The following is a 26,546-nucleotide window of genomic DNA, read 5'->3' as shown; positions in this document are numbered from 1 at the left end:
CCATACATTTAACCAGCCCGCCTCCGCCCTGATCTTCTCTTGGCCGTTGGTTTGGTCCGTCTTAACCACAAACGTTTGGGATCTGGGGTCTCCTCACTCGGTCCCAGGTCATCACTAGAATGCACTATGACTACGGCCCTGAGCCCAACCGCCAAAGACTTCTGAATATTCATGCTTCACAATTAAATGCTTCAAAACTAAATATTTCACAATTAAATCTTTCAATCCCAGTTTCAGAGCGTGATGCCATCTTGGTGAGGTCGTCAGCGCCCACATGACATTGCTTTCTATAGCCTTTAGTGGCATCTAAGTAACTTTTATGTAATATATATATTTACATATATTTATACGTATATATAAATATATACGTATTTATATATATACGTATTTATATACTGTCATGGACTGTCATGCAGGAAACCCGGGTTCGATTCCCAGGGCGGAACGGACAATTAATGGTAATGGAGGCAATTACCATAACAATGGAAATGGGGCAATTACCATAACAAAGACGGGCAATTACATCACCCAGTGAGGGTCCTTGGGCAAGACCCTTAACGTTAATGCCTACCTCACAACATGAGAGACAATGAACCATATGTCATGGCGGCTCAGATGTCTCCCGGCCAAACAAGGTCTGCGTCAGGTGCTGAGGAACCAGAGCACCCTGATGGAAAGTGGGCTACTGGAACAAGACGGAAATGGACTAGATGTGAGAACAAGGTTCTGTTAGAATGCTACTACTCAAGTAATCCCACCCAGTGGGGTTACATGCAGAGAATGAGGAATGAATGGATGCTTCAAAACCCACAATCAAGGCTAACTGCCAAACAACTGGTAGCTCAGTGCTCTAACATCCACAAACGGCAACTTCCATCACAACTTGAGATATTGTAGTGGTGGATAAAGAACAGAGGAAAGCCGTTGTGGTGGATGTGGCAGTGCCAAGCGATGGGAACATCAGGAAGAAGGAACATGAGAAACTGGAGAAATACCAGGGACTCAGAGAAGAACTGGAGAAAGCATGGAAAGTGAAGGTGACAGTGGTGCCTGTGGTAATTGGAGCACTCGGGGCAGTAACCCCCAAGCTGGAGGAGTGGCTACAACAGATACCTGGAAAGACCTCAGACCTCTCAGTCCAGAAAAGCGCAGTGCTAGGAACAGCTAAGATACTGCAGGACCCTCAAGCTCCCAGGCCTCTGGTAGAGGACCTGAGCTTGGAGGAGAAACCACCCGCGGAGGGTGAGAAGGGCGTTTTTTTTTTTAATATATATATATATATATATATATATATATATATATATATATATATATATATATATATATATATATATATATATATATATATATATATATATATATATATATATATATATATATGTTCTAGTTACATCATTTGTTGGTGTTAAATAAGAGAAGCAGGCAGCCTTAAAAGCTCAAACTTTGATGAAACATGCGTACTTGGAGGACTTTTTACAAATAAAATAATTATTACAAATAATTTTTAGACCTCTTTGACATGTAATTTTAATTATTTAGAAAAAACCCAACAATAAGTCAATAATACTACTACTAATAATAATAATAATAATAATAATAATAAATTAATATAAGTCAATAAATAATAATAATAAATCAATAATGAGTCAACAAAAAGTCCAAAAGCTAACAACAGATATACCTTAAAAAAAAAACAAAAAAAAACAATAGATTTACCCTATTGATTCATGTGAGTGATCAATTGGTGTAACACAGATGGTATGGTGCTGGGTTTCAAGCAAAGAGTCTGGCCAGTCTTATCAAAATCTGTTTCCACAAAATGTTTTGAACATAGCCAGACTATATTACTAGTTGGGAACCACTATGATCTATCTGGGTTAGTTCTTGTGATAGTAAGGCCAACTTTTTCCTTAAGTCTGAATCCATTGGAAACCTGCAAGAAAAGTCAGAAATGTATAAATCTATATTACTATAATAGCCCAGTCGTAGTATACTGTATATAGGTTCAACAAAATAAAGTTTACATTTATGTTGACAGCAAATTATACGTACATCATGCAGCATGTTGATAATAGCCCTGCATCATCATGCATGTCAACATCTCAGAAATGTTCCTCAACTGGAAGAAACAGTTCCTAATCAGCTGTTTGGAGTGCTGCTCCAGCGACATATCTTTGTCAAAAATGACACCCAAATTTCTAAGGCTGGGTTTGACAGCCTGGCCAAGAGAACCCAAGTGCTGCTTTATCCCTGGTATAGCATCATCAGGGGCAACAACTAAGGTTTCTGTTTTCTCTGAGTTTAGTTGCAGAGAGTTTTTACAGAGCCATTGTTTTATCTGCATCAAGCAGTTCATCAGAGAATCCAGCTTGTGTGTCTCGGAGGGCTTAAAAGAGCAATATAGCTGGATATCATCAGCAAAGAGATGGTAGGAAACATTGCTGAAATCCTGAATGATCTTTCCAAGAGGGATCATGTATAGGAGAAACAGAACAGGGCCCAGAACAGAGCCCTGGGGAACCCCACACAGCAAGTCTGCTGACTGAGACATTATGTGGTTGGCCATGACACTGAAATTCTGACCAGATTATTAAGAGGAAAACCAGTGGAGAACTGACCCTGAAAAACCAATCAGGTCCCTCAATCTGTCCCATAAGATCTGGTGGTGAACCGTGTCAAAGGCTGATGAAAGATCTAGTAAGACAAGGACAGTGTATTTGCCAGAATCAGCTGACATCAAAATATCACTGAACACTTTCAGCAGGGCTGTCTCTGGGGAGTGATGTTTACGAAAACCTGACTGAAAAGTGTCATAGATGCTCCTTTTATCCAAGAACTCTGACAATTGTCCAGCTACCACCTTTTCCAGAATCTTTGAGATAAATGGAAGCTTTGAGATGGGTCTATAATTCTGGAAGACTGATGGGTCCAGATTAGACTTTTTCAGCAGAGGCTCCACTATAGCATGTTTGAATGCATGGAAAGTGAAAGGTTGATCATTTCAGTGACACTTTGGCCGATGGTATCAAACACCTTTAAGAAGAGTTTGGAAGGAATGACATCAGATGGACAAGTAGAAGAGTTTTTAATTTTCTCCGGGATCCATTTTGTTCTTCTCTGCCATGAACAATTTTACTGCTTCCAAAAGCTAATAATAATAAACACATAGTGACTTGCCATTCCAATCAGGAAAAAGTAAGAATCTTCCCATTCTTCCAGAAACGTCCTGTGTTTATCTTTATACTCTGAATTAAGCCATTTTGACCATGAGGAATCTAGTCTGCACGCACATCAAAGGTTTCGTTATTTTTTCCGGCATTGGGCGTAACCCACACAAACGATTGGACTTAGGTGTTGGGAGCAGCGTCAAAACACACTCACAGCCAAATTAATTTTCATTATTATTGTTTATTTTTAATACCCTTTGATGGACTTAAATGTTATCAAAAGGGAAAAACCTATGAAACGAGGCACAGAAGTTTGAAACTATTGTTATGATGCAGCTGTGACCCAATCACAGCAGAACACATACAGTCTCAGAGAGGCAGAAGCAAACACGTATGCAGATTGCATATTCTCCTTTCAAGTGTCAAAGCCAATTTCTTTAAACACCCACAATCAGCCAAACAGGATGGATCTCAATTCTGCTCGCAGCCCGCTGACTCATGGTGTGTAACTTTACACCCATAATTCCCCACTTCCTTTGAGTCTTAGGGGCTGAAGGCGGGGCTAATCCCCGGGTCCCCACAATATGATGAGACGCCGAGCTGCATGCTCATTGGCCAAGAGCCACCCCTGCCTTATGCTTTACATATACCAGACAAATCCAGAATTCTCAGCTTTTGCTTAAACTTTATTTAAAGACTGATCACAGAGTGCAAAGAACACAAAACCACTGGATAAGTCTTCTCAGTTCCTTTCACACACTGATTTTTAAGCACATTGGGAGATGTATTGAGTCTCAGCCTGGTCACCTGCAAGACAAAAAAAGGGACATACAATCAAAGACAAGCAGCCCAGTAAATTCCACACAGTTCATAATGTTTGTATCTATATTTTATAGATTTTTTATTATTTTTACTTTAGTCAAATGTATGTTTTTTTTATTACAATTGTGAGTTTTTCTTTCATTAACTGAAGGGTACCAAAAAATTTCTCAACGTCTGCAACGCATTTTCTAATACTTGTCTCTCCTCTATTAGTAATAGTGTAACTTTTAAAACTTAATTAATAACAGGTTTAAACATTTCAAAAAGTTAAGTGTAAGAATTTAGGCTTTTTACTTGGCTGGTAGTAGTCATAGATTTTGACCAAGGCAGGTTTTAAGTTCTGTACTGGCAGCTGCTGTACAAGCTTCAAGTAATGAGTAATGGCTTCTCCCTGTTTTAACTGTTGACAAAAAAAGAAAAGTCAATTCTAGAGGTCACCATCAATTTATCTCCATCTTTTGAATGCTTCTTACCTCCCTCAGGTAAATAACAATGTGATCCTCCTTCTGTTCCACACGATCTACCAGCAAGGCATTTTTCAGCTGCAAACACAAGTTTGTCTATCGTTACTCAAAAGACAAAAGCAATACACTTTTAGACTTGTGTCAAAACTCTGGTCATTACATTCTCCAAAGAGTCCTCTACTGGAACAAATCCAGTGAGCACTTTGATGTCCAGGATGATCATGTTGGAACTCATTTCATTTCCACTGTATCTATTGGTGAATACGCAGGATTGTCAGTCAGGAAAGAAAGCATAATCAGACAGAATCTGCTTGTAGCTCACGCACAGAGACTTAAGATGCAAAGTTAGCTTTTGTCTGGATATGTCCGAACAGTTGGTTTGTGCTTCAACTTCCACACTCAAAGTTGTGATGTTTGGACGAGGAGGGATGTTGTAGTGTTGAGAAATCTGAAGAAAAAACATGTATGTTAGTGAGAGATTATCTTCATTACAATGATCAATCACATGCTGACAGAATGAAGGTGATCGCATAAAGGCTCAATTTTAGTTGTTTGATAGTATTGAAGTCCCACTCCAACCATCTTTTGATGTATTGCAAAAGCGTTCCTAGTCGTCTTTTAATTATGATTAAGATCAAAAGACCTGTTGTTTTCTAGGATATCGTTTGTGCACAGACGTTTCATTCATGACCTAGACTAATTGGAATTTTATTTCATGTCGTCCCGTGATTAATAGCAGAGATGACTCCCATCCCACGGGAATCCCCTATCAAATCCCCAATCAAATGTCAACCTCTAGTGCGGAAAAGGCATGCCCTCATTTCCCATCATGCCTTTGTTGACACTGTCCCACTAGCTTACAGCCCCTCACAACCCCAAGCTAACATTTGCAGTGCTTCAAAATTGGTGAACAATATCTTAGGTATCCAACTGTTTTTTGGATCCAGATGCCAGCATGGACATGGAAAAAGGAAGATGTTAATGGATCTACTTGTCTACAATAGAATGAAGGGGAGCAGGGAGAGTAAAGCACGCCAATTGTAGTTTGCACATAAAAACTACAATCTTTTTTTGTCTACTCCTGATTCATCACGATTTAAATTAAATAAATACTCAGAAATTCAGTTTTAATTTGAATTTTCTCAATATAGGTCCTCCATCATGAGAAAAATGCTACATATGCATCTTAAAAATGTCAAAACAAAAAATTCATTGAAGTGGGTCTTTAAGATCATCTTGACCTTAATACTGTTCTTTTTGATGTGTTCAATTTTGGTGTTTGATGAAGATTTATGACATTTTTTTTGTTGTTTCTTTATACTTTTGTGACTTTGCATCTGTGATGTCCATAATTTATTTATCGAAGTTAAGAAAACACATCCAATGAACTTGTTTCCTTAGGTTCCTAACAATGCAGTGTCTTCTGCTTCTAGCTCCACATTTCTTTAAGATTCTGTAACCTCTCAACAATGGAGCGGTGTATTAGCAAGAGTCTGGCCACTCAGTCTCATGAGACACATCACGATACGATATATCTTAATAAATTCTAAAAAGGTAACAGAAAAAGCATATATCAAAACTATATATCAACCAAAAAGTTTTGTGTAATACTAAACAACTTTCACATAAATGAAATTGTATAAAATATATCTTATTCAATTTTCAGAGCATAAAGCACCATTTCCCCACTCCCTCACTTAACAGCAACAACAAAAATAATTTAGAAAGAATTATGCAAAAAATGGAAACAAACATCTGTCAGGTAAGAGCATTTGTATTTGTTTACCTGGATTGAGGAGCATGCAGTCCCTTTCACTTGTAGGGTATACTTTCCAGTCGCATCATTCATCACCTTCTCCTGGTAAAGTAGTTTGTTGTCTGGTTTCACATCAAACTCCAGTTGGACACTAGAGGACTGGACTTTAACCGTACTGGAACCCTCTGGGCTGAATACGACTGTAGCATAAAGAGCCAGAGCTTGAAGGGCCGCTACTGTGTCCTGCAATAAAAAGTTAAAAATATGCGAGTTACATCAATGAGCTTTCAGAGAGACAGAATATATGCTTTTTGTGATGACATTTAAGGTACACAGGAAGAAAATGCATGACTTTAGTTTTCAGAATTGTTGTATTTAATTGTAGGTTAATCCAGTGAACTGGATATTGATGCTGACAATCTTTAAACAAAAACCAAATGTGGGTTTGGAGAGCTTGACTCTTGCTGTACCTGGGTAGAAGAAAAACCCCCATAATAGTTCTGTTGCCCGGTCATCCACCTAACAATGCTTGAAGCATATCCCAGGTCTTCAGCAGTGTGGGAGGTACTGAGTAAAGACATCAGGACATAAGAGCTGATTTCCACTGACAGAGAGTCAGATGTTTCAGCTGCAGTCTGAGTCCAGTAGATGACATTTCCTAAAAAATAAATTCACAATCAACAATGTAGCTGAGAATTTGGACAATGAATGATTTTCAGCAAGAGGATAACTCACCTTTTTTTACTGCCACTCTGTCAAGGTGCTGCAGAAGGTGAGCACGAGTCTCAATGTCTCCTGCCAGTGTGAAGACATATGCTAACAGAGCTGTGGTGTAGGTGTTGTTGAGATCATTAATGGATCCTTTTAGGCAAGAGAGGCTCCTAGTTACCACTGGGTTCTGAAACAGATTTTTAAAATGTACTATTAGAAAGACGTTCTGATTATTTCCAGTTATTAGCTTTAGTAGTTTATGGGTCAGATCAGGGGTCCACAACCTTTAACACTAAAAGAGTCATTTGATCTGTAGATTGAGAGTCAATTCGCTGTCAGAGAAACACAGCTCTGCCATTTAATTGTGTTGCTGTAACTTTTATAATAAATGTGATGTAACCTTGTTTTATCTGCATTCATATAAACAGAACTAAAAAGAGAGAGAAAATATTTTTCCAAAAATTAAATTACTTGTTACTTTTGACAGAGGCTTCCTTTTAAAACAAGAGCCACCCTGTAGGATCCTCAATATGCAGTAAATGTTCTCCAATGAAAAACAAAAAGTCAATTGTCAGCACAAAAAAACTTTACACAATTTATTTTGGTGTTTAAGGTGAACCACAGCCATACATTTTTTGGATCATAGCTGACTAAATAACCCATCATCATTTGAATTCTCAACAATTGTATTTCTTTTCATCAGAAAGGCCACAATGAAGGAGTAGAAGTGCCACATGTTCCTCCAGAGGCTCAGGTTGCAGACCCCTGGCTTAGATCAAGGCACATTTAAGCAGTACAATGGATTTGTGATAATAATTATCGCAGATTTGTTTGCAGATTTTAAAACTTTGACCTGTGAGATGAATCTAGGTGTACTTACATCTGTGGATGTGTTCATCTCCAAGAATGCAGCAGTGATGTAAGCACTGAGAGTCACTTCATCAGACACCCCCCCCTGTACAAAAACGGCAAACCACAGAAGAAAATTCTTAAGATCAATAACTGATATCCTACAGCTGTTTGAGTTGATTGGATAAACAGAAAATTATGTTTTATGTGTCTATTCCGACTTTAAAGAGGTCAATACCAAAATACATCTTCCACAATTCCAAAGCAGCCATAAGCAGCTGGTAGGTTATAGGCTTAGTCCCATGCCTGTTTTTGGGTTGTCCGGCCCCATGGAAGGTTGTCGTCCTTCTTAAAACATTAAGCTGAAGAGGCTTCAGAACCAAACCAAGAACAGGGCCAACCTTTCCAATGTTAACCCCTAAGAACCAATGATGATATCAATGTAACAGAAAATTTTCAGAAATTGATTCATTGGTCTACTTGGTTTTTGGTAAAATAAACCATTTTATTTTAAGAAAAAATGGGCCTAAGCTGTTATGGGTTAAAGATACATTTATGATCCTGTTACCGGTTACAGCAGCAAGAAACAGCAGAAACTTCAAGACAGTTTCACTTTACCTTCATTCTGTTGTTGAAGAGTTTGCCAGACTTCTCAAAACAGCCATTTTCTTTTTGTTTGGATATCAACCACGATATAGATATATCAACCACACTTGGGTCAATGTAGACGAATGACTTGGCTTTAAAAAAAGACCTCACAACAAAAGCAGTCAGCCTGGAGGGAATCAAAAGAAATCCATTATTTATCATCCTCTCTTTTCAAAATAAAGGCAGCAAAAAAAAATCCATTGTTTTTTGAGAGGGAATTTTAATGATGAAATGAAAAAGCTACACAATATTAATTTTAACATTAAAAAGTAAGTATGTTTGTAAAGTATATTGATTTCAAGATGAAATCTTTTTTGTTTAAAATTTATGGTTGTATTGTCAGCAAAGTGGCCTGAAACAGCCTATTTTTATTACGTCCACTGACCACCTCGTTACAGCCATAGGACATTATTTATTAAGACTAAAATAATAAAGAATCAAAGATATTTTCAAATAAAGTTTATTGGAAGAGAATGATCAGGGAAGATTTTCCATGTGTTTCTGTGTATTTCTTTGCAATCTTGGAGCTTATCTTTCACTTGTAGGAATGTTTCTAATAAAAGTGTGCGGTCGAAGTTTAAATCTTTATACCAAGTGTTTCCTGGTCCTGTTCCAAACGTGCTGTATGCTCCTTGAAAATCTTTGTAGTTCAGCTGTCTTTGGTAACCTGTGCAGTAAAAAAAAAAAAGCCCATAAAGCATAAACAGTCATTTGAAATAATTTTGTACATTGTCCTGAAATACGTCACATTTGAAGATTGTCTTTAAAATGAAACTAAATGAAACAAACCACTGGTCAGAAAGTTGAAAGCCTTCTCCTTGATGGCCGGGGTCAGTTGATGTGTGTTCTGAAGATAATGGAGGATATAGATGTTGGGGGCCAAAAGAGCCATATTTTGCTCTCCACATCCATATGGCATCTTCAGCAGTCCTTCTATGTTCCTCAGTGCACGACCAATGACGTCCCCTACAGAAGACACTATTACTTAAACCAAAGTTGTTTCATGGAGTAGTTTATCAGGCGTACCTGCTCCATCCAGCACAGGAATTATTTTACAAAGTTAAAAATTTCCTCAGTAATTCCTGAACAATGCAGGTGAATTCACTGCTCATTCAATGCTCTTGAACTGTCGTCTCCATTCGAGTGTCAGGTGGGCTTACAGTTTGTCCATGATTGGAAAGCAGGCTTTGGTACAGAAAGAATGTGTTCCCATGGCGGGGAGAAGAGGACATGAGTTAAAACTATTGACATAATAGGGAACATTTCACTGATTTAACTTAAAGAAAATTGTCTTTTTTATGTTTTTAACATGTTTTCGTGGTATTTTCCTCTTCATTTCTGAGTCTTCCTTTATTATATCTTTATCAATCAGGGGCAGATAAAAAATATGCCTTTGGAAAAAGCTTGTAGGTGTGACTTAGGTGCCACAATAGGCGGTCCACAAGCTCCTTGCTCTGCTCCATTCTGACGCATCCACTTGATCCATGAACGTCTATTTTTTCCTCATTTGAGGTGGTATCTGGCTCAAAACTGTACAGCTGGATAGCTCCAACATTGCTCACCTTTTTTTGCACCTATAATGTTAGGTTGGGGGTGTAAGGGGATGTGAGCGAGCAAGAGGAAGTCTAAACAAATTGGTGATGGGAAGTGGGGACAGGCTTACTCTCCCACAACTCAGAGGCACATTTTATTGAACTACTGCTGCTCTGTCCTAAAAACGACATAGATCAAAAGAGGATTGGAGTGGGACTTTAAATTACCTAAGACTGATACTGTGGTACGAACAGATCCATCAATCACATTTTCAGGGAGCTGTAGATCAGTTTCCTCAATCACAGCTTCTCCTGCTAAAAAAAAAGGAAAAAACTGTTTTAGTTATATGGATATAGATATGCCTTTACTGTCACTCTCCACATGTAAAATAAGACTTAAAGCTGTCAATGGATTGCTTGTGATGTCGAACAGACTGACCTTTTGGGCAAAACAGCCAGTTGTAAGTCTTTGTAACCTCAATTCCTTCAGCCTGGTGGAAAAATGGGGAGAAGTATAAGCTACTGTATTTGCTGAAATACAATCTTTAGTTATTTTATTCAAATAGTTTACAATGATATAAAAGTTAAATTACAGTTGCACAAAATTATTGGCCCAACAAGTCATGTTGTCACATTGGTGTCAAAATGAACACATGAAATTTTACAGCATGGTAGCTTAATAATTGACTTGGATAAGTATTTCCTTAGTAAACCAAACCTCGAAATATTAAGTTAACAGATAATTACTGGGCAATAAGATACATTTTCATGCATGCCAAGTTTTGTAATCTTAGTAGTAAAACACATACCTTTACTATCAAGGATTTTGTGACTATGTCAATGCGACCCCTTTCTGGAACGCTCACAATTTCATTGTCACACGATGCGTGGGACGGTATAGCCTCAGCAGTAACGGTTATATTTACAACCCCTAAAGATAATGTACACCAGTCATGGATTGTCATGGTGTGACAAAGATCTGTAGATTGCTGCAGGTTTATGGAATTTGTAACGAGACATTAAATATGTTACAGACGAGGGAACGGCTGTGATGTCAAAAAGTCTGAGCTTCACCTAATGCTGTGGGGTTCATGTTCCAGTGGAAGGTCTTTCGCTCACTGTCACACAGACAGGATGTGTACTCCTCAGTAGAGACTGGTGTAAGAACGTAACCTGTAGAGAGGCCTGGAGTCACTCTCACCTGTTCAAAAGACGAAGAAGAATTTTGTTTGATAATGTAACCATCACTTCTCTGAGATGATTGAATGTCAATGTTTACTGCTCCAGTACAACTAATTACTTGGGGACACTACCAGCTAAATTAACTGTAACAAAGTTCATTCAAAAACATTTACTCTTGGAATGATCATTATTGTACACTGATAACCTGACATTGTTTATAAGGATTTTAAAGCCTTAAGTTTTCACATAAGTCATTTCAAGTTCTCCAATTCAAGTCAAGGAGCTACTGTTACTAAATTTAAGCTCCATAATAAAGGTTTTGGTATTTTTTGTCTAATGTACTGTACCCGATTGTAGTTTTCTTATTAGTTTACATGTTTTCACTAACATGAAAAGGCCTTTGGATTACCAAGTGATGGTGGAATCCTCGGCTCTATGCTGCCTTCACTGCAACAGTAGGGACTATTTTTCGAGCTACTTCCTGTATTTTGGATGGAACTCCAAACAAAAAGCTTTGAATTTTGATAGTTTTACAAGTCTAAATATAGAGATGTTTAGTAAAAATCCAGCAGTCACAATACCAAAGACCAACAATACAAAACACAGCTCAACTGGTATTGAGTTTTATGACTTAATACTAAAAAAAAAAAAAGGAACACTCATTTGTGTTTGTAATAGGAGGTGGTTTTTGTCTGCTGCAGCGTGAAGTCTGGTCGTTCAGCTATCACTGGACTGAGGACTCATCATGCACTTACCCACCCAAAGACTTTTTCTCATTTCTCAAGAAATACTGTCATGTCCGCTGCAGCACTCACCTTGTTTGGCCAGGCTTCCGGTGGGAGCAATCAGGCTCCATGGAGGACACCTGGTCATGCCCCTTATAAGTCCACGCCTGTGCTGCACTCATTGCCGGAACGTCAGTCTTCTCTGATTCATTCCAGCTAAACTGTCCACGCATCCGCACGGATCGTAAGCTACCGTCACGTCACGTCACCGCCTCGCCATCGCCTTGCCTTCTCCTCGCCTTCTCCTCGCCTTCTCCATCCACACGGATTTGCATTGTAAGCCAAAGACTTTCCATTGACTTTATAAAGTGGAGATTCCTCTGCCGAGGTCTCCTAGTGTTTACAACTTCATCACTGGCATCCAGGCTCTCTCCCCCCTCCCAGCTCTGTCCGCTCATTTCCTCTCACGGCTGTGAGTCTACCAAGTCCTGCTCCCCCTGCTGGCGGGAGGTTTCCACGCTCCCTCATCACTCCAACTCTCTGACCAGGACAATAAACACTATTTAACCTTTACTCTTGGGTTTGCTTTCTGGCTGTCCTCGACTAAACCTGAAAAATACAGGTTCAAGGTGGGACCAGAAAAAGGTAATTAAAAAAAAAACTGTAAAAATATAAATTCAAGAATGTGGTGCTACTTGTTTGGCCTAGCTTTACCAGGACCAGGCCCTGGCATGATCATAACCTCTGAAAGAGCCACATATTCACTCTTGGGACATGGAATTTAATTTCTTTGGCAGAGAATTAAACTAGTGCTGAAAAGTACTAACCACAGACAGTGTTGCACGTCTAAGTTGGAACCAATCTTCAAAGAAAGATTGGACTTTTTCTTTTCAGCTTTCCAAATCAGAACCCAAGCATTGTTCTGTTGCTGGACTTCTGTGCTTGTTATAGTTTTCTCATAACAAACACAAGGACGCTCATATATACTCCTGGCATAACAATGCTCTCAGCTTGATCTACTTCACAGTCACATCATTGAATTTGCAGAAATATGTTTTGGACAATCAATTAGGAGAGACCAAGCTGTTCTATGATCACCATATGCCAGTGGGTGTAAACTGGATCAGATGGCAAAAAAGTCTTGGAAACTCTAGAAGATCTTCAAGCACATCCCATGTGAGGCAGGTGGATATTTTAGCAACAGCTAGCCAAAGCTGAGCTCACAAAGTGGTCTTTATGATGACAGCTTTGCTGATGCAGCAGCAATCCACAAACTCAGTGCTGGACTTTCTGAGTAAGAAGTTGTCACACTGAAGAAATGGACCAAGAGGGACTGGTTGTTCTGCAGAACTCCAAGGGAACCACATGGATTCTGACTGGCCAGGTGTACAGCAGCCCTTGTTGTCACTAAGGGTGAAACTTGGGTGTTTAAAGGAGTGTGGGCTGACAATGGACTCTAACTATTAATCGGCCTAACAAATTCTAAGCTATGTTCCACTGTCTATGATGGTGGTGGTTGACCTCAACAGGGAATGTCATAATGTAGTATAATAAATAATGTAAAGATTTTCTCAATTCCACAAACAAGAAGCAGAGACTTAGGGGCTCTGCCGCCAATTGCTGGGGTGTCATTTCTGAGATGGTTAAAAATAATTCAGCTGTCATGAGTTTAACTGACTGAACACTTTTTAATATTCTGCTCTAAGTGCATGTAGTGGTGAATTTGTTTGCAGTAATCTGTACAAAAGAGACGTTCAACAAACCCAGTAGATAAAACAAGTATGGGTTAACCCAAACCCTCAGACCCAAAACCTTCAGACCTTCTCTTTGAGTTCTTACTAGACCAGTTTCTGGCTGACTGTTTGAGGTTCAGATTTTAAAAAAAACATCTTCAATTTGGCGTCAATGATTCTCACTTACATAAGAAGCTGTTAACTTTGACTTGGTTTTTCTCTTGGTTATTGTATTGTATTGTATTCTTACTACTCTTTTGGATTAAAGCACCTGTTAAATGACTAAAGGTAAATACAAACTTGTTTGGTTTATAAAGAGAAGTTTTTACGCTTTTAAAACACTGACCATTTCAGATCAAACTAATAAGAGTCAATTAAGTAATTTATTTTACATAACCTTTTTCAATGTGATCCCTCTAAAAGTGTGTTTAATTTGCTGATTTTTACTGTTGAGATGTCAAATGGTCACTGAATTTTTACCATGATGCAGCTGTTCAGGTAGTTGAAGACAGTTGCCTTTAGTTCAAAGCTTTCCCCCCGGATGATGGAGTAGGGCAGGGTCAGTTCCAGAAAGAAAGGCTGAAAGACTGTAAGCTTCTTACGAGGAGCCAACCCAAAACCCTGACTGGACAAACAGAAAGTCTCCGTTTCCCAGGTGGTGATGGTGTCTGGAGCTGTAAGGAACACATCTTTTGTTCCAGACTCTCTAAAAGAGCAGAGACACAAAAAAAGACATGTCACATGGTTGCATGGTTAAACTGGTTGTGGTAAAATATCATAGCAAATATCTATAATATGTGTGATTTTGATTTCCAAAAAAAGCCTATACCCTACAATAATGAAAACACAAATTGGTATGGAAATCATCTGTGGACCAGGAGAAAATAGGAGATTTTAAAAATGTACCCATTCCCATCCTTACACAGATGTAGACTGTAAAATGCAGTAACAGGCCCTGAAAACTATGTAGTTGTTTTTTTAACAAAACCTTTTCATGGTTTGTTTTTTTAATTAAATTCTGTTTATTTATACAAATTCTATGATAAGACAAGTTTTTAAAGACAACAAAAAATGTGTGCCTATTAGTGTTTGCATGTATGTCTGAGTGTGTAGATGTGTGATGGTGCACAGAAAGACAGAGAGAACTTGCATATCCATCCATTGCTCCTCAAATACACAATAGATTCAATAGAAATTTAAAAAGTCATTGAGTAATAAATAGTCATAAAAACATAAAATAATCAAACTCACTTAAAGCAGAGTAAAAAGAATAAAAGTATAAGAGCAATGAAAATAAATCAAAATAAATAAAAGTAAAAAAGTGGTAAAAAGTAGTTGCCCGTTTAGTGACTCCTCCTCATGCTCATTCTCCCTCCCCTCCCAGAGGCATTGAACAGTCTAATTGCACTCGGTGCAAAGGACTTCCTGAGTCTTTCTGTGGAGCATGGCAGAGAGCGAAGGCGGTCGCTAAATGCGCTCCTTTGGTCAGTGAAGAGTCCATGTAGGGGATGATCAGTGTTTTTCATGATGCTGTCCTGTTTGGACAGCATTCTCCGATCTGCCACCACCTCCACTGTCTCCTGGTTGTGCCCCACCACATAGCCTGCCCTCCTGATCAGACGATTCAGTTTTTTAAGTCCTTTTTGTTCGGGCACTTAAAACAACAAACTGATAAAACATGAAAAGGAGTTCTGAGCATACATTAAAAGAGGCATGTCTTTTAACGAAGTATAGTCTGCTCTGCCCCTTCCTGTTTTTGGAGTCCATGTTTGCAGACCAGTTCAGCTTCTTGTCCAGGAGGACTCCAACCAAGGTATTTGTAGTTTTTCACTACTTCCACCTCTGCTCCACCAATGAGGATGGGTTGAACCGCAGCAGGTGTTCAACGGAAGTCCAGCCCCATCTCCTTTGTCTTGGTGGTGTTCAGGTGGAGGCAGTGTCGTTGGCTCCAGTGCACAAAGTCCTCCACCAGGTGTCTGTATTCCCCCTCTTCACCCTATTTGATACATACCACAATTGCTTTCTGACGCTTCATGATCTTACCCTCGCTACTATAATCACCCCTCTACCCCCCCCCCCCCCCCCATGTGTCATCCTTCTCTCTTCTTTCCTCCTTTTTCTTTTCCGTCCGGTCCAACAAAAAATATTTACAAATTTAATTAACATGAATAAAGTTTAGCTGAAAATACAAAAGGGGTTCATTTAAATATACATACATCTGGTGTATCATAAGATATATAACCCCTGTTGTAAAAGTAAAATATGTCCAACACAAAAGGCTTTCAGCTCTCATCTGTTTGCTTAGCTGTTGAACAGGACAAGTTAAAAAAAAAAAAGAAAGAAATAATGATGGGGTGCTTGGACTGCAGTTCTGTGGTTGTGTTGTAATGTCTCCAGAGCCGCCTGTGCATCGGCTCTCGGAGGAATGTTAACACAGAGCGCGATCACGTGGGAAAACTCACGTGGGATGTAATAGGGCCTGATGCCCACCACTAGCAGCTCCAGATTATGGTCACAGATCACCTTTTAGACGGTCAGATGATTTGGTTGATACCATCGACTGTTGGCGTACAGGATGAGGCCACTCCCCTTGGTTTTCCCGCTGGAGTCTGGGTCGCGGTCTGCTCTCACGGTGGTAAAGCCGGGCAGATCCACGTTAACCAGGTTAGCCAGGTCTCGGTGAAGATGAGGAGGCTGCTCTCCATGTAGCAGCGTTGTGTATTGATCAGTCCAGTGAGCTTGTCTGTATTGTTGGACAGGGAGTTAACGTTTCCCATAATGACGGAGAGGATGAATGGTTTGAAACGCCGCCGGTTAGCCGCCTTAGCCTTCAGCTTCACCTTGTGTTTACGACCAGCTCGGCATCCCCGGTATTTCCGCCTGAACTCCGATGGAATAACATGACGGATTCCTGGGTTTTTATGTTTATGTATGTACAACCTTTTTGAAAAATATTTCAGTTTGACATTGATTGTGAAACTTTTTTTCTTTTAGAGAACTTTGTTTTTTGTCTGTCTGTATAAATAACAGCAAAAATGTCTTGATATTCAAAATGAGTGGAATCATTTTTACAACCTAATCCTTTAATCTAATCCACACACAAAAAAAAAAAAAAATATTTTTGTACTGATTTTTTTTTCATCTCGCTAAATTGTTGAAACCTTGTGGTATTGACAGTTTTTCATAAAAATGAAAAAAAAAAATACATTCAGAAGAGATTTTTTTACCCAACTTCTACCAGATCCCAAATCCAGGTCTCAGGGAAAAAGGTGCGGGCTGTTTGTATTGGAGGAGGAGGTGATGAGGACCCATGAAGAAAAGAGCTTGTCAACATATAGTCCACTCTGGGTTCAAACGCCCTGATCCCATAATCTTTAAATTAAAGGGAAAAAAACATTTAAAGAAAAAGTCTGTCTTGGCAAAGTCTGTCTGGTTTAACAACCATGTGAAATTTGTTACAAAAACATTTGAACTAACCACGAGTGTAAATTTCTCCTTTAAACACAACACACGTGGGCATTTGGATAATTAAATTTGATGCAATCTTCAAACCTGCTTTCTGTTAAACAAAGAATCACAAGCACAAAATTAATCTGTCAGAACAATGAATACATACATTTCAGGAACTGAAGTGAAGCACATGTATAAATTACCTTGAACACTTTGTTGGCCCCATATTCATCTGGATTGTGATAACGTGAAATGTACCTCTTGTGTCTCACTTTCAGACATTTCATAGAGTCCTCAACTTCATGTGGAACAGAAGATGCCTTTTTTACTGGCAATATGTTAAATATCTGTAAGAAAAATATTTTAGTCAAACCAGCAAATTGCTTTCTAAACAAACAAAAAATTGACGGTACACTTTTGTCTTTCCATCCAACCATCCATCTTTTAAACGCACGTATTCCCTTTGGTGTCATATGATTGCTGGAGCCTATCTCTGTCTGATTGTTACAGGTTACCAGTTCGTTTTACGGCCACACAATCGCAAACACTCACACCAATGGGTAATTTAGAATCATCAATTAACGAATAAAGCATGTTTTTGAGTGCTTGAAGAAAAACCAAGCATGAACTTGCAAACTCTACACAGAAAGGTCACAGCCGGGATTGGAGACAGGGTCTTGGAGACAGGGCCACTGCACCACCATGCAGCCCAGGCCTTGCTCTAATTGAAGTCTGACTCCAATCATCTTTTAATCTACTGTAAATGTTTTCCCAGTGATCTTTTAACCATTATCATACAGTTTTTAGCCAAAATTTTTTTTAAAAAGTGTTTCATTTTCACACACTTGTGTCCATAGACCAAAACCACACAGACCTTTTCTTCCACTCGAAGGGGAAGGGACACGACCGTCACACCCAATCTAGTGAACTCCAAGACTCACAAGTAAGCCCACAACAGCCCCCTGCCTCTTACTATGAGCAACTCTAGAATGGTGGTGAGTTCAGTCCCTCTTGAAAAATAGAGCTTTTTATAATTTGAAAAACTTACAATAAAAGAAAAACTATTTTTTTAAAAATGGGTTATAAAAAACATGTTAAAAAAAGTGTCAGAGCAAGAATGATTATTCTGATAAATGGAATGACTGAGTGATAGCTGTTTACTTTTCTGTAGAAGTCTATGTAATTTTGGCTTCCTGTTTGGAACGCCAGTGTTGAGGGGTTGGTCAGTCTAATTCTTTTATACAGTCAATGACTTTACTCTACAAACAGCAACACATACTGAAAACAGCCTTAGTGGACTTTTTAATGTGGAATTAAACATTTTAGGAGACTGGAAATTCCCAAATAAAATCCTGTTAGGTTGTATTGCCTTAGACAAATGGTACAATGACAGTAAATACTAGTTATTTCTGTCAGATTTCAATTTCCTGTTACCTTGTCTGCATTAAGGGTCTTCCCAGGCTCCTTTATCAACACACTCTGATCAATCGCACTGAGACCACACAGAGAATTGGGATGGGCAGTGAGTTGCAGTTTGGTTTGCTCTGCTGGGACAGCTGACGACGGGGAAAACTCCAGCGACACCTTATGAACACATCCACAAACAAAAGAAAGAAAAACACGACAAACATTTAATCAATAAATTTTTAAGCTCCAATAATCTCCACACTGAGCAGGCTGGTTTGATAGATTTTCTTAAGAATTGCAAAGAACCCACAAAATAATGATTTCATATAAATCTTAAAAGAAAAATGAACCAAATTTTTTTTATTTTTTTTTACAAAAATAGTGTAATATTGCTTTTTCAAACAGTACATGTTTTTGTTTACAAATGTGAATTTTGAAATGTACTGAAATAGGACATTGGTCTCACTTATCGTTTATCTCACCTTATTTGAGAAACATTTTTCTGTGGAGAAGTCTCCACTGCTGGCAATCACATGCTTGCTAGGGAGGACAGCATAAACCACCAGCTGGAATTCTGGAGCCAAGTCCGGAGTAATTGCGAGTTTCAATGTTATTTTACCTGCATTCTCTGCAAGAGTAGATTATTATCACCTATTAGCAATGACCTTCCATCCATGTTTAATGGTCAAAGAAAATACACTTAATGTGAAGGAAAATTTGTTTGAGGAACCAACTGCAAAGATGTAAAAATACGTCAAATATTGCAAACCTAAGTCATCTTGTATTTGAATTTTTTTATTTCCTTGTAAGACAATTGCTCCTCTGGACAACACCTAAAAAGACAAAATATAAAAAATAAATTATATCACAATGTGTGTGTCCTCCCCCTAATTCACACCAAAGCAGCAGTGTATTACAGCAACATTCACACAACGAAACTGTTTTCTGTTCAATCAACCTGAAAATTCACACCAGAGACGACTGTGATAAGCTATAAGGGCCAGAAAATAAGCAAGAAAAAACATTATTTATTCTCTGACACTCTATAGAGCCATCCAGGTGCCAGTGGTTCAAGAGAATCTGATCAACCGTGAGCACGGATTGCTAAACCAGTATAAATACAAACTATGTAACACTCCAGCCACAACAACTTTTTTATTTTTACAACAGAACTTCTGAGAAATCAAAAAAATGCTCACCAAGTACATGATTTTCACAGAGCCCTTTGGTTCTCCCACTAAACTGTAGTGGACAGGAATCTCTTGTTCCAAGTCACAGGGAAGAGGTTTGCTGTTAGTTTTTACATCCAGAGTGCTGACGGATTTTGTATTAGGAGCAGGTGGCTGGTACACAGACACAGTGTGCGACTCCATCTGATAGAAAGGCTCCCTCTGTCTGTGGCCCAAGGTCTTGTATATCTGGTTCATAACAACCGACATTGTTAGTATCTGAACAGAAGCAACATAAAAAATGACATTGTAGAAAAATGCTGTTGTTATTTAGCATTTTACAAAAGCTCTTAAGACATTGGGAAGCAGATGAAAGACAAAGTTAACACCAACATCCATTAGCACCCCACAGGACAAAGAAATTATCCAAAAAGAGTTTTGACAATCCACAGTTTTGTTATTTACTTACATGTAGGCGAATATTTTCATTAAAGGTAGTTGTGTTCAGTGAAAATGTGGCAACACCATTACTGTCTGTTGTGAGAGTTTGTGTCGTATACAAATGGTTATCCGACAGGTGCAGTAGCATGTTAGCAATCGGTGTGTTGTTGTAAGAAACTGCTTTCACCTGTGAAACAAGAATATTTCTCACATCTGTATTCCGAAACAACAAAGACAAGTGATCCGTTTTTACGTACTTTTCCTTCAAAATTGGATCCAGGGATATAAAACTTGGCAGTATCAATAAAAGACAGCTTTCCAATGACATAAGAAAGGACTATTCTCTTCCCTTGTGGGTGAGTCACTTCTGCAGAAGAAAAGTTTCCAGAACACATCAGCTATTTTGTTATGACCAAAATTCTTCTAACAACATGCATGTAACATTGTGTTTTAATTTTTAAAGCTGCAACTTACCAGTACCATCTTCTTTAAGTGTTGTATGAATATCTATGATATTTTGTAAATTTTTGTCATCCCTTATGAAATTTGACATCTCAAAAGCAAATCTGTCACAGCCTGTCTTGTCAACCTACAAAGCACAATTAAGTAAAAGTTAGATTTTACCACAAAATGCCCAATATTTTAATAACTGGCTCCACTATGACCAACAGAGGGATGTACTGTCTTTGGTTTGGAAGTTTGTTTCACTTCAGCCAGTAGGTTGAGTTCAGGCCCGAAAACAGGCAGTTCATTCTAATGTTTAGCACAGACGTCAGAGTTGGTTTGTCAGAAAACTCTTTCCATCCTTTTTTGTGGCTTATAAAAATCATTGCTAGTATTTACTTTCAGTTACATGAATAAACTACATATTTTTCTGATTAGTTATGGAAATTATTTACATTTAGGGACACATATTTACTTTTATTTTTAAGCTGACCCTCCCTGTCTTTTTGCAGATATAAACACCAACGATCCATGGGGTTAGTGGAGCTTGATTTGTCCATTCCAATTGTCTGTAGAAGACGTAGACAATGTGTGTGTATTCGGATAGTTGATTATTTGATTTCTAACATTCCACACTGGAGAATTTCTGATTTATTGAACTGTTTTAAAGCAGTTAACAGTGAGCGCTGGGCTGGTGGAGCTTTGTGGAGAAACACTCAAAGCGATTAAGACAGAGATGCAGTCACAGCTGGAGCAGATGCTCAATGCCTGGCTTGCCCAACATGGCAGAGCCATTGCTTTCCTTAAATTTGTACTAAAAATAGGTGCAACAGAGGAAGCAGAATCACATTGCAAGGGAATCTTCGGACCCCAAAAGCCACCCAGCTAGACAGGAATGTGGTTCTCAAGTCTTACTGACAAACTTTTAAGCTATACTTTGTAAAATCAATTTCTTTCTAATGTTGGTTTTATGATGGTTACTGCTGTTGACTTAGTAACAAATATAATGACTGTATAGTTATATACGTCTATAGCCTTTCCTATCTATCTATATGAAGCTTTGATATTGTATCCCTAAATATGTATGGTTAGCAGAATGCATGGTGGTTAGTTCCAGACTGTGTATAAGTAATGGGATGTAATTCTCTCTCGTTGTCCTTTTATCACACACACACATGCACACACCCACACACACACTTTTCCCTCTTCTACCCCCTTTTTTGTGTGTGTTAGTATTGGTTGTTGTCTTTGTTTATCAGATCTGTTTTTCTGGGTATTTTCGTTTGTTTTGCTTTCAATTCACTTAGATAAAATTAACTAAAAAATAATAATAAAAAATTTTAAATGAAAGAGTGAGCAGACTGTGAATGTCTCTGTGGGTCACATGGGCAATAAAATAAATGAATGTTACTCACTCGTTTCTTCTGGATGTCACATAGGGCAATTGTGAGATATCGATCAACGGGCCGACATGCTTTAACAGTAAGAAGTCCTGGTACAGGCTGTCCATATGTGTACCTGGTATTTTCAAATTAACCAAAACATTATTTAAATTTTACATTCATTTGCAAGAATTGAGAGTGCATTTGAAAATGTATTTTTCAAAGTAGAAATTTTTACTTACTTTGCACATACTTCGATATCAATGATTTCCTGGGCAACACTTACTTCTTTAGCTACATTTATCGCAATGTCAAATTTGGGCAAAACTGTGGATGGAAAATAAAATGTGTTGCTACTTATATTTCATTAAAAATGTAAAGAAATAATATAAAAAAATAGCATACCATATTTTTCCACCTTGAAGGTATGATATACTTGGTCTTCACCCATTTTCACAATGATGTTGTAGCTTCCTATGCGAGCTTCTGAGCTCAAAGCGTAAGAAAGCTGCAAAATTTTACCATTGGATGTTTTATTTTGCCATTGTCCAATTTTGTTTCGAAAAGGATCCTGTTTAAAAGAAGAAAACAAATATAAAATAAAAAGGAGAGTTTAAATTATTCCCATAAAATGGTAGGGCACCGTTTGAACTTTCAGTTGTTTCAGGCTCGGCAATACTCTTTAAAAAATGAATCCTCAACATTCCCTTTAGGTCTTTCACATTCATTTTTCAACTGAACCAAAAGAAGATCCTTGAAGAGTTTAGCAGTGTTTCACAGAAATAAGTTTGACTGACATCTTGTGTTTCTTATCCATTGACTGTATCTGAGAACTGGACTGAGTGACCCATCCATCCTGGCATTCCAAACAGGAATGCCAGGATGGATGGACAGACTTCTATAAAGAAATAAACAGCTATTACTCATTCCTTCTATTTTTAGAATAACTATTCCTGCTCTGCTACAATTTTTTAACATGTTAAAAATAATTCTATTTTTTTTTCATTATATTCTTTCTCTGAGGAAAGCCATTAAAGCTATACACTGGCCAATTAGTTGCCCAAAAATAGTTTTACGCCAAACTTTTGAAACATTGATTGACATATTTTCCCAAGCCTGCATCAAGTGCCAGAGGTCTAGACTTCCGATGAACTCTTCCTGATTGGCGAGAGTGGTTTCCATGGAAACAGTGACGCAGACCAATCACTATTTAATGACAATTTTTGATTCCAACGTAACGATGTCCATATAATAAAATAATGGTGACTGAATTGATTTCATTTGGTTGGGGCCAGTAATGTCTTGTCACATGCACACAAACAGTGGTTGACTCGTACAGGTGCTCCTGGCTTTTAGATTGTCTGAGCCTGAGGAAAAGAATAGCTGCATCAGGCAGTGCAGGTGAGTCTTGTACTTGGGAAGTATTTGTAAAGAAGTTACAAGTTATTACAAAGGAGTAAGTTACAAGCTCTTATGACGTTTGGGTGATGGTTTTGTATGGTGTCCTTTACACAGCACTCCAGTCATTAGTAAGGTGCGAGTGCTGGCTCCTACCTGGAGTTGTGCAAATGCACGTACGTGGGGTGTGCACGTGATATACTCTTTACTTGAACAACACTTATGTGCTCCTTACACGGTGTTCCAGGGTTTAGGACAGTTAAAAAATAAAAAATAAGCACAACATGTCTCACCTACTTCACCCTTATATTTTTTTAAGTGTGCAGCATATCTGTAGAAAAAAAAATGCATTTGCATTTTTGCCCTACCAAGTGGTTTACAACTTTAATATTTCCTGTGGGCCACTTTTGCATAGGTTTGATCACTTGTTGCCTATAAACAGTCCATATCCACCAGAGAGGGCAAGAGTGTGACGTCTACAGGTGACATCATACTCACTCAGTCCAGTTCTCATATCAAATCAATGTTGTTTTCTCAAATAAGCCAAAAAAATGTCAGTCTTTAAAACAAAATGCTGCAGTTGCTTGATGCTGTATATATGAGTGAACAGTCTGATGGTACTTAAATCCAGGTTTTTAAGAGGATCAACATTGACAGCTCAATTTACTTTATGACTTTGTGAATTAAAACTCTGCTCAGCGGTTGCAAAATCCACAACAGTCCGCCTTTTGGAATAGGTTCTTGCTATTCTGAAGCAATGACTGAAAGATTTTTTTCATTAAAGAATAAAAAGAGAACTACTGGATAGTGGGCTAAAATAATATCAGTGTTAATTATTGTGGTTAATTCATGTCAACAACGTGTCTTCTTGTAACCCACCTTTGAACAGTCTTACAGAAAATCACTGTCATTGTTTTCAAAATGCTCAGATAAGTGAGATACTTTTAAACTTAAAACAGGTTTTTCTAATATACAGAATTTTTTTACATTTTTTCTTGCAAACAAAGTATGTTGAATTTTTAAGAGAAGAATTCTTACCTGAAGTTCAATTAATTGGTACTGAAAAGAGAAAACAGAAAATGTTAGTTAAAAGGTTTAAAGAAAACAGAAATTCAATCAATAACTAAAGGGTTAATTGGAAGAGTGCACAGTGCAGTATGTAAAGTTTAACATAATTATCTTAGACTTATGTCTACGATATAATGGGTGGCAGTGGCTCAGGTGGTTAAGCAGGTCGGCCAATGATTGAAGGATCTGCGGTTCAATCGCTGCTCCTCCCAGTCAACTGTCTTTGTGTCTTTGAGCAACACACCTCACCCTCCACTGTGGCTCCACTGGTGTGTAAATGTGTATGAATGTCCCAGTGATGGTCAGAGGGACTATTGGCTCGTACTGGCAGCCACGCCTCTGTCAGTCTGCCCCAGAGCAGCTGTGGCTACATCAGTAGCTTACATCACCAAATATGAATAAGGAGTGAATGAATAATGGACACAATGTAAGCTCTTTAAGTGTCTGGAAAGGTGCAGAAAAATCCAATCCATATGTCTTGACCAATTCATTCAAACAAACAAACAAAAAAACAATGACCTCATAAATATAAAAACCAAGATGCCAATATAAAAAACACGTTCATTTTATATTTAATGTAGATATTTTGCACATGAAAATAATATTTCTTCTGAAAGCTGAACTAAAAATACCAATACCAAAAATGAACTGTTAAAAAAAAACATTTTAAAAAGTGTTTGTGTGTTTTCATATTTCATTTTTATTTTTCGAGTCTTTCATATTTAAGATGACTGATAGGATCACTGCATCAAGAATGTTACTTGTGCTTCAACTGATTAAATTACAGTTAAACATTATTTGATTTTATAAAGATCATGAGCCAAGAAGTTATTTCCTTATTGGGGCCAGTTTGTTATGGACGTAAATATGGATTTGGTTAAAGAGCAGAACATTGAGTAACTTCAACTAAAGTTCAATATCTGGTGTTTATGTTGCAAAGTGCAAGAGGCCCCAACTGTAAACAGTGTTGTTCCCTGAAGGTTTGACTCAGATTGTTGTTTTTCTAGTATCTACTCACTTGTTGGTTGGCAGGCCGCAGCTTATTATCCAGTGAGACGACTCTGAAATGCACTAAAAGAAATTCAACAGTAAATGAAAGAATAGCGATTAAAATCTTTGAGATACCAGAACTATACTGTCATTTGGACTGTCAAAGGTTTTATCTTTGTGTGTAATTGAAACTATAATGAAAGGTGTCTGCACCCAGAGCAGCCTTTAGTTCAGCATGTAAACATTTGATGTCACATAGATGTAACAGATTTACTGTAATCTCAAGGTTTGGACAAAATGACACAATTTCTTTATTTCTTATTATGAATATATCTCAGCTTCTGTTTTTGATGAACCCAATTACCTGTTTGTCCAGGAAGATATATTGGTTTATCTGTTTGAACAAATGTTCCTGGTTTATAGACTTTGATCATGACTTTTCTCTCTTCTCTGGAGTAAAATGTGTTGCCTTGTACCACCACTTCAAACATCAGCACTTCTGAATTTAGCACTAAAGGAGTCTGTCAAAAATGGAAAAAAAAGTTATTTCCGAAAGGTTTTAAACAAAGAAAAACGTTTTTTAAGCTATGGTGAGAGCTGACCTGAAAATCAATGCACTCATGAAACTCTGTGTTGGACGTCTTTTCAAAAAGAGTTGTGTTCTTTTGCTGGTACATCAGAGCAACCTTCATAGTAAGAATTTCATTTGGCTCCAGGAGACTCGCACAGAATTTATTCACAGTTCCAGCTTCAAGAACAGCAGGTATGGCCACCATGTAATCCCTACAACAAGGGAGATTCAGTTTCACACAAATACAAATTCCTGCCACATGCTACTGAAAGGCTCTAACTCTCACAAACAAGAATGTTTACAAAAACTTACGGTTCAGTCAACTCTTGACCCAAACACATCCCAGACAAGACACAAAGTGTCCATATCCACAACCGAGTCCTTGGACAAACCATGACTGCTGCATTGATCCTCAGAGTCTTAATCTCTTTTATAGGCTTCCACTAAGCCCTGCCCCTATTTCTTTTCTAAACTTTTTTAGGACTCATAAACTCACCATCCAACACCTCCTGCTTAACTTCAAGAAATTTCCTTGACTAACCTGGACTCAGATTTCGTCTTCTGCAGTCAAAAGGAAATAATTTAATTAGGGCCCGAGCACGGAGTGCAAGGACCCTATTGTATCTGTTAGAGTTAT

At 38.1% G+C, this 26,546-nt stretch overlaps 1 protein-coding gene across 3 annotated transcripts; it reads right to left on the bottom strand.

The window, feature by feature from the left end:
• Positions 1 to 3,832: 3,832 nt before the first annotated feature.
• LOC101159842 (alpha-2-macroglobulin-like) lies at positions 3,833 to 26,331 on the bottom strand. Of its 3 annotated transcripts, none has more exons than XM_011482756.3 (35): positions 26,222 to 26,331; positions 25,941 to 26,121; positions 25,703 to 25,859; positions 25,367 to 25,419; positions 24,319 to 24,339; positions 22,288 to 22,453; positions 22,125 to 22,209; positions 21,916 to 22,018; positions 20,531 to 20,645; positions 20,314 to 20,423; positions 20,085 to 20,243; positions 19,646 to 19,864; positions 19,216 to 19,279; positions 18,929 to 19,074; positions 18,474 to 18,623; positions 17,243 to 17,386; positions 17,067 to 17,148; positions 16,817 to 16,961; positions 14,070 to 14,295; positions 11,024 to 11,150; positions 10,759 to 10,880; positions 10,389 to 10,440; positions 10,178 to 10,264; positions 9,207 to 9,383; positions 9,009 to 9,084; positions 8,388 to 8,544; positions 7,801 to 7,875; positions 6,945 to 7,107; positions 6,680 to 6,867; positions 6,240 to 6,452; positions 4,780 to 4,901; positions 4,614 to 4,704; positions 4,463 to 4,531; positions 4,284 to 4,389; positions 3,833 to 3,974 (listed from the first exon to the last, which is right to left on the bottom strand). In XM_011482756.3, exons 1-35 carry the CDS (start codon positions 26,302 to 26,304, stop codon positions 3,934 to 3,936), a joined length of 4,275 nt encoding a protein of 1,424 aa, XP_011481058.1. In that variant the 5' UTR covers positions 26,305 to 26,331; the 3' UTR covers positions 3,833 to 3,933. The 3 variants fall into 3 exon arrangements, with proteins under 3 accessions (XP_011481058.1, XP_011481059.1, XP_020564025.1); XM_011482757.3 differs by having other exon boundaries at positions 3,836 to 3,974; positions 10,178 to 10,261; XM_020708366.2 differs by having other exon boundaries at positions 3,836 to 3,974; positions 10,178 to 10,261; positions 17,070 to 17,148.
• Between the last annotated feature and the right edge of the window lie 215 nt (positions 26,332 to 26,546).

Source organism: Oryzias latipes, chromosome 13 (genome assembly GCF_002234675.1).
Source record: "Oryzias latipes chromosome 13, ASM223467v1".
In the NCBI taxonomy this organism is placed as follows: Eukaryota; Metazoa; Chordata; class Actinopteri; order Beloniformes; family Adrianichthyidae; genus Oryzias; species Oryzias latipes.
This window is presented reverse-complemented; position numbering and strand designations above follow the sequence as displayed.